The sequence below is a fragment of the Littorina saxatilis genome, linkage group LG4 (genome assembly GCF_037325665.1).
Source record: "Littorina saxatilis isolate snail1 linkage group LG4, US_GU_Lsax_2.0, whole genome shotgun sequence".
NCBI lineage: Eukaryota > Metazoa > Mollusca > Gastropoda > Littorinimorpha > Littorinidae > Littorina > Littorina saxatilis.
In genome coordinates, this window is record NC_090248.1 from 17864345 (window position 1) to 17872813 (window position 8469).

The 8469-nt window shown below is 50.1% G+C and overlaps 2 protein-coding genes across 4 annotated transcripts in view; one reads left to right on the forward strand and one right to left on the reverse strand.

The window, feature by feature from the left end:
* LOC138964130 (nuclear protein MDM1-like) overlaps nt 1–2893 on the forward strand; it is a 44064-nt gene extending 41171 nt beyond the window's left edge. For all 3 annotated transcript variants that reach the window (XM_070336018.1, XM_070336016.1, XM_070336017.1), the window contains one exon: nt 1858–2893. In XM_070336018.1, the coding sequence (XP_070192119.1) occupies nt 1858–2009 (152 nt within the window). In that variant the 3' untranslated portion in view covers nt 2010–2893. The remainder of the gene's footprint in view (nt 1–1857) is intronic.
* A 3175-nt stretch (nt 2894–6068) lies between these two features.
* On the reverse strand, nt 6069–8327 carry LOC138965513 (uncharacterized). Its single transcript, XM_070337695.1, has one exon. It carries the CDS (start codon nt 8325–8327, stop codon nt 6069–6071), a length of 2259 nt encoding a protein of 752 aa, XP_070193796.1.
* Nucleotides 8328–8469: the final 142 nt, after the last annotated feature.

The window sequence follows — 8469 nt, forward strand, 5'->3', positions numbered from 1 at the left end:
AAATATCTCTTAAACCAGTTGGAATTTTTCAATGAGCTTTTAAGAATGCCTCAGACACCTAAAAAGCTCTTATGTCCTAAAAGATCATTAAATTTCAGCAAGAAGTAATTAAAAAAAAACAAAGGTCAAATTTAGACTACACACGGAAGACATCGTGGGGCCGTGCGGACCCATGTTTCTCTAACTGAAGAAACTTACATAAAAACTAGGGAGAGAAGTCACAAACCTTCAGGTATTGGCTCTAAACATCATTTTTTACGATCTGTTTAATTTTGGAGTTAATAAGCAAGTCGCGTGGAGCGAAATTAACACGGCCCCACGACGTCTACATAAGCGTACTCACGTTTTTCTTTTTTTGAGAAGCTTTAGTCCGCACGGTAATAATTAAATTAATAATTTAATTTAATTTCTTCTCGCGAAAATTTAGCCACGGCGTCTACGGAAGGGGATGTACGTTTTTGCTTCTTTGGAAAGCATGGGTCTACGGAAGGGTATGCATATTTTTCCTTCTTTGAGAAGAATGGGTTTGAGAAGCATGTCTTCCGTGTGTAGTCGATAACCTGGTCGGGCGAAGGTTAACCAGCTTCAGACACGAGTTACCTCAAACCTGTGGTCTGTCTACAGGATCTTTATTTAGGCATTTGTTTTTTTCTTCTGTTGAGTATAATCGTTGAAAATGAAACTTGCCTGCAGCAGTTTTCTCATTTGTCTTTCTTCTGTGAGGGAATAGCCCTACTAACCCCGAAGCAAGAACTCTAAAGATTGCAGTCATCAGACTTCATTGAGTTGTTATGCTTGTTGCCTTGCCGGTAATGTATTTTCATTCTATTTTTGATTGTGCCATAATGGAGCAAATGTTCAATGATAGTTTCGTTGAGAGAAAGAACGATCTCTCTTGCAACAATGTGACATCATAGCCTAGCGACTTTATTGTTACAATTGTTGCACTGGACCGATGCCGTGAGCAGAAGTGACTTTGTGCTAGCGTCAGAAATAAATTTTGCTAATTGTCTTGAAATTGATCTAATGTGATAAATTTAGCGCATGATTATACAAATAGTGCCAAATTCAAGGTCTATATATAATGTCTTAGATTTCCTGCTTCCAGCGGTTCTGCTTTATTTCTTTTTATTGAATTAGTATCAGATCGCATGTTATTTAGTGGTCTTTGAAATATATTTTACACTATTTACTTGTCAATCATTAGTTTTGGCAAGAGGGTAGTGGGATAGATAGATTGCATGTTATTCAGCGATCTTTATAATGACTTAGATGTTTTCCCTTGTCTACAATCGGCTTTGACAAGAGGGTAGCATGACATGACTATTGCACTGATGGCACTAATCTTGTGCTAAACTTGACTGAGAGGAGTTCAAGATGTAGACAAACGACGAGAAACAGCACGGACGAAGGAATGAGATTAAGAAAGAAAGATGATCGAGTGAAAGAATCAATGAAATAAGAGTGACGTAATGGTAGAATAAGTTGTTATAAATTACAGAAGCATTGTGTTCCTTTTAACCACGGTCTGGGCTAGATGATTTGCAAGATCTTGGGTGTTTCGTTGTAAGAGTTTGTTGACTGCATCGGGGGATTAAGGGGGGAATGGAAGACATTCTTTTGGCATTACTAACACAATGCAAGGTCATAGACAAAATACAAATACAGCTAGATCAAAAGAATTATTCTGCACAACCTTCTGGGGCAGCTGCCGGTCTTGATCAAATCTGCCACACTTCCTTTGATCAATTTTAACACTCAGCGTTGTAAAATTGAAGATAAGCAAAACAGTGATAATTTTAGACACCTTACGTCTGAAAGAAGAAGTGTGAAGTGTGAGGATGCTGCTTGTTTCAGACGATCTGCCGCTTGCCACCAGCCACGTGGTGGAGGACGATGCCCTGTCCCTGTCCGCCATGTCCATCGCCTCCAGCAGTTCTCTCGCCTCCGAGGTGTACGAACGAGCCCGGCGCCGCCGAGATGAGTTCTGGGGGAAGCCACGCAAATGATTTTTGTCCTCAATGAGCTGTGAGGTGTGACTGTTGAGGTGTGCGGTGGAGGTTAAAGTCCTTGCCGGTCTTCTCCTTTTTCGTTCTTGTTCGCTAGTTGGTCATACCAGTGGCCTGGACAATTGTTGCCGTCCTGCGGAGGTCTCTGAGGTTCCCGTGCAAGTTACCTCTTTTAGTCAAGTGTTGCCTTGTACACAAACATATTCATCATTGACGACTGCTGCCGAAATCTCACCAGTACTTACCTCAGCAGTATTGGACTTATTTTTTATGGAGAGTGGATCTATTTATTAGGAAATAATGTTTATTCAAATATTGCGTTTTAGATGAACATGTTTAATGGATGGGACCATGGATTTTTTTATGTGTAAGATGAACTCAGTTTATGCTTACAAAGCACATTATATAAGAATGACTGAACTATTTTGCAGCATTTTACATGACTGTTTTATTGAAATGAAGTAGTTTACACAATTTGCTTGTTTTCAGACATGAAGTCCATGTTTTAAGCTGTGTGCATGTAAGGGTGTACATATACACATGTTTAATCTAAACCTTCATGAAGTTGGTTAGTTGTAGATTGTTGAGTGTGCTTCGCAAACGAGTCATGAATTCTCTCCTGTGATAATTGTATATTGATCTTATGATACTCGTTGACTGATTTGGGTATGGTGTGAAGAAAGGTACCTTTGTTTGATCGTCTGTTTTTCTTGCTTGTTTTTGACTCACTCGATTCCTTGTTTTGTATGATTCTGAAGTTTTTTAAGGATGACCTTTTCTGTCTGAATGTGCGAGTTATATCAAAACGATTATGATTGTAGAAATCATATTTCATTTAGCGATACATGTAGTTTATTTTTCAAATAAAGGAGAATGTAATCCTATTCCATAACTTCCAAAACTTATGTTTCAATTTGTACTTAACCCCTTCACTGCCCCAGCCCGAGAATTTCTCGGCGATGAGGTTGCTTGCTGTGCGCCAGTAAGCCGAGAAATTCTCGGGTCTGTGACGTAGATATTTTCTTGTTTGTTTCCGAGGGGATACTACTCTTCCGACCATTACAAACACGTTTTAAAGCCAACGTTTGTCAATTCTTTTATGTTTAGAAGCAAAATCATATCTGGGAAGCCATTTGCAGAATTTTTGTGTGAATGGTTCTGCTTGCATGTGGTTTGCATCATGGCCGCACTCCCTAATAAGTTCATGACTTTGAATAAGTACGGGGAGGGGTGTCACCCGGCCGGGGGGGGGGCGGGGGGGGGGGGGGGGGGGGGGCGTGGCACAGGGCGTTCTGGCAGAGCTGCACCCACTTTTATTTTAATTCTGCCACACCCAGCAAGTTTTGTGGCAGTAGATTCAAGTTAAAACCTTTCCCTGTCTCAGCATGAAGTTTACCCATTCATTATACACAATAATCGAAAATTTCAAAACTAAATTTTCATTTAATTAATATACTTACTCAACTCACATAAATGGCATTAACTTCAGTTCATTGCTAAGATATTGAAGTAGTACTCGACCCTGGTAAGGGGGGAAGTAACTCCCTAAGAAAAACAATCCGTAGTCAAGGACGGGAGTCACCTCCCCTACCGGTAACCCGCTCATGCGCGGTCCTGCTACCGGCCGTCATTCCCCCACGGAAACACACACCTGTAACACATATAATGTTAGCGGGGATGGATGGGAGGGTATAAACGATGTGAGTTGAGTAAGTATATTAATTAAATGAAAATTTAGTTTTGAAATTTTCGATTCAATCACATATTCTTACCTCAACTCACATAAATGGCAGATTGCACATAAAGGCGGTGGGATACTCACATTAATCTCTTGGAAGTATCTGGCCTGCGGCAACCATAGCTGGGAGGCAGTTGGTACCGTCCGGATGAGTGCTGGCAATGCCCCGGAGGTAGTAGCTGAGGAAGACATCATGAGTCGTCCAGTATGCAGCTTTGAGGACGTCTGACATCCTTCCAGACTTGAGGACAGCTAAGGAAGTTGCCCACGCTCAGGCCTCGTGCGTACGAGGTGATCGAGGAGGAAGGACTGACTGCCCCCCCCCCTTTTTGTGTCTGCCACCACTGATAAGCATGCCTTATAAGTGTGGAAGACCATCTGGAAAGCGTGGTTTTTGCAAAGTCTTTATTTCGGGCTGAAATGATCGAAATAAACAACAACTTCGGAGCTGATGCTCGAAACGGAGCGCGACAAGTAAGCCTTAAGCGCGCGTACCGGGCAGTTAGAAAAATCCGGATCGCCGGGGGCTAAAAATGTCCCGGAGAGGCCGAATGGAAATGATCGGTGAAAGTGGACCAGGTTTTTGATTCTTGGCGAGAAAATCGGGACGGACACGCAGTGAAACCGAGCCGTCTCTTCCGAAAGTGATATCCCGGTCTAGGCCTGAGAGGCCGTGGATCTCACTGCCCCTCCGCGCGGAAGCGAGCAGTATGAGCATGAGAGTTTTGCGCGTAAGGTCAGAGAGACTAGCGTCTTGTAAAGGTTCAAAAGCACTAGAACGGAGAAATTCGAGTACTAGAAGAACGTCCCAAGCCGGGACAGAAGTTCTCTCCGTTGCAGAACTGAGGGCCGCGCCCTTTAGCACACTCGCGATAACTCCCCCGAGGGAGATGGAGCGTCCAAGTTGCTTAAAAGTAACAGAGATGGCTGAGCGGCGAGCGCGCAAAGCGGACGCGGCGCGTCCCCGAGCGGAGAGCCATGCCAGATGGTTTGCGACCTGCATTGATCGCAGGGCGACCGGGACAACATTGTTAGCCGCAAACCATCGAGTCCAAGCCAGCCAGTGTGACTAGTAGACAGAGGAGGTGGCCTGTGAGCCTTCTGGCCTAAGTCCAAAAGCGAAAACGGAGGCGCCTGAGCACCCCAGTGATCTCCGAACCCTCTCCAGGCGTGAGGATCCAGGCCCTCGGGGCGATGTGCAGAGTCCCCGTTCTGGGCTGGAAAAGCTCCCCTCGCCGGCGGCCGAGCGGGATTGGCGGGCCGCTGGTGAGCCGCATGGGGTCCGGGAACTAAAGCTGACTGGGCCAGCGCGGTGCCACGAGAAGGAGATGAAGCCGCTCCAAGTCGGCTTTAGGCTGAACCCTTCCGATGAGTGGAGTGGGAGGGAAGGCGTAAGCCTCTAGCCCTGCCCAGCTGATCGTCCTCGCGTCGATCTGCCAAGCTTCCGGGCCCGGAAACAGACACAACGATCGGGAGGCGACGTGAAAATCTCGTGGCGAAAAGGACGACCATCGGACGCTCTACCTGCGCCCAAAGAAGGAGGAGCGCCTGATGGGGGATGGTCCACTCCGTGTGGAGGATCTGGAAGGAACGGCTGATGACGTCAGCAAGGACTTTCAGGCAGCCAGGCAGATAGCGAGCCGAGATCAGGATCTAAGAAAGAGTCTCGCATGCTCGGCTGGACCACAGCCGAGATCGGGACCCGCCCTGTTTGTTGGAATAAGCAGAGACCGCCGTGTTGTCGTAAAGAAACAACAAATGGGTGCCCTGGAAAGCGGAGAGAAAGTGATGAAACAGAAGCCAAGGAGTGTTCATCCACTGAGGCGTGGTCTGCTGCAACCAGACCCCGAAACGGAACTGAGACGTCCCAGCCGTGTGACGTCGGATTCCAGACTGAACTGAGCGCCGCCTGCAAAGGGCGCGCCTGTAGTTTGTATAAACGACGTTGAGTGGGACGGACTGCCCACTCCCGTGAATCGAACACCATGCCTTGGTGCAACACCCCGGGGACAACCAAAATTCTGCCGTAAAGTCCCAAGAAGGGGTGGCCGAGAAACTCCTCTATAGCCTGCTTCCGCAGAAAGAGAAGGATTTCCGCCTGTAAAGTCTCCTGAGCGTCTGGGCTGACCGGAAACCGGAAGTTGGCCGGCGCCCTGGACGAAGGGGCTTTGCCTTCCTGCCAAGGAAGGCGGAACCCCGATCGAATCACCCCCATGCTCCATAGGCTGCTTGTCCGAGACAGCCAAGCTGGCAGGACCCGGAAGAGGCCGCCTGCTACCAAAAGGGTAGAGGCTGGGGGGGGTGACTGGATCGGGGGTGGCTCATTGGGGGTTGGGCTTGCGCCCAGACCCCCGCTTCCCGAAGGAAGGTTTACGCTGGTAAGGACGGGACCGTGACCCACCCCTACCTGCGCGAGACGACTGCTGCCCAGAAGAGCTGTCTGGCGCTGACGCAGAACTCCGTGGTTTGTTGCTGTGCTGCTTAAGAGCGAGTTCCGTCAGTTGCACCACATGTTGGTCACGAGTTTCCTCAGTTTGCTGCCGAAGGGCATCCAAAGAGCGTGACCCCAGCAACGCACCCTCTGAAAAGGGAGAGACTCTCAAAGAGTCTATGGTGGTCTTATCCGTTAGGCGAGAGCCGTTAAGAAAAGCCTCGCGCCTCCAGAACACCACCTGAGAGTAGAGCCGAGCAGCAAGCGTCATCTGACTGTCAGTGACCTTCGCAAGCGCCGCCAGGAGCATGGCAGCATCAGCCTCAATAGCATCGTCACGAAACCTAAAAGGCTCGATGGACGAAGCGATGGCTCTCGTGAGAGACCGGATGAGCGTTTCCGCTAAAGAGGTCAGTTCAAGGGAAGAACGCCCGCTTTCCTCCAGCCCGAGTAGACTCTGTTCCGTACAAACGGAAGTCCTATCTCGGCTATAACCATCCTGCCGCAAGCGAGCCAGTTCCGGAGTCACCGGAAGTGGAGCTGTGGGCAGCGAAAAAGAGGAGAGAAGAGAATGTGGCCTGCTAGGCAGCCGCGATCTTCTTGAGTTGGCTGGGAGGCCGCCGCCTGCCTGAGCCGAGGTTAACCAAGGCTGGGCAGAAGGGGGGGCTTCCCCATGAGCAGCCAAAAGAGGGTAGGGTGTGTTAGCGTCCGCCAACACCTGAGCCATCACAAACGGGACGGAAGGAGATTCCATGAAACGGAACTTCGCCCTCGTGTCCCCCGCGCCCGCAAAGTCTGCCAAAGCAGAAGGAGGGGGTGCGACAACAGTAGAGTCGGCGGAGACACCCTCAGGGAAGTACCGTGAGGTTATCTCCGCAGCCAACTCCAGAGTAGGGCCCAGCTTATTGGGAATCCGTAAGGGGGTAACGGATTCGGAACGATCCTCATCCCCTTCCTGTTCCTCTCCAAAACCTTCCTGATCTCCATCAGAAGGAGGGTCCGGTAAACCGGAAACCCACCCGTCCACGGAAGCGGAAGTGGCTAGAGTCGGTTGAACAATAGACGGAAGCGCCGCAAACTGTCCACCAACAGCACCGCCGACAACCGGAACCGCCACGGCGGAACCGGAAGTCGGGGCCGGAAGTCGATGCGTAACCAGGGACGGGATAGCAGGGACACTGCCACCGGAACCACTAGCCCGCTGTCCTCCACCGGAAGTGCCTGCCACAGCACAACCGGAAGTCGAGGACGACAATCCGCGGGCAGGCCCGACCGGAAGCCCCGAGGGGCAACCAGAGGAGCCTACCCCCTGCGAACTCCAACCAGGAACGGCGGCAGCCGAACCAAGAGCTACAGGTCGATGACCGCCGACAGAATCTTGTAGGCCAGAACTGGGCAAACAAGACGCTGCTGCCTGCCCCCCAGAGGCCGGGACAGCCGAAACTGATCCCAGGGGGGCAGGCTGGCGCGCTACGCCGCTCCCTAGCGCACCCGCCACGTGATGGACGGTGTACTGCCGGGGAGGAGCCGTCTGCGAACCCGGCGACGCAAGAGCGTAACCCGGGCCCGCAGGCAAGTGTGAGCCCCCAAAAAGATGGGGACTCCCACAAACGCCGCCCAACGCCGAAGCGCTGGAACCGGGCGGCGCTAAGGCCGCGAACCCCCCTGAAAAGGCAGGGGAATCCGCAACCGAACCAGAAAAATCCGGCCCGAGATCAGCCGACGTGATCGTCGCGGACGGCCGCAGCCGAGAAAGAGAAGCCACCCCCCCCACGCCAGGCGGGAGGGGAGCGACAGGCCTATCAGCCGAATGTAAGGCAACTAGGTCATGTTTCAGAGTGGCAAACATAGCCAGAATTTCTTCCCGCGACACGGACTCGCTAGACCGTGGCGTCTGCGAGCGCGAGAGAGGAGGAGAAGAACGTTCCCGCGTAGGGAAAACCGGTGACGGTGACGTAGAGTCGAGCGACACCCGTTCTGTCTTCTTAGTCACCGGGTCAGTAACCAGAATTAAAGAAGTAGGCTGTGAAGAAGACACAGAGGCACGCGTCTTTGATTTAGACTTAGACTTGTCTTTATCCTTCTCTTTTCCCGGTGAAGAGAGAAGGGAAACAAGTTTGCCCTTGCTTTTTGAGTTTTTGTCCGCCATTTGCAATATCGAACACGCGCACGTGGAGATGAATTACAACAGCGAAAATACTCAAACGAACGAAAAAACTCGAACGAACGCAGCGAAGAGATAGTGAAACGATCTTACCTAAAGATAGCAACGCAAAGACCAGGGTCAAATG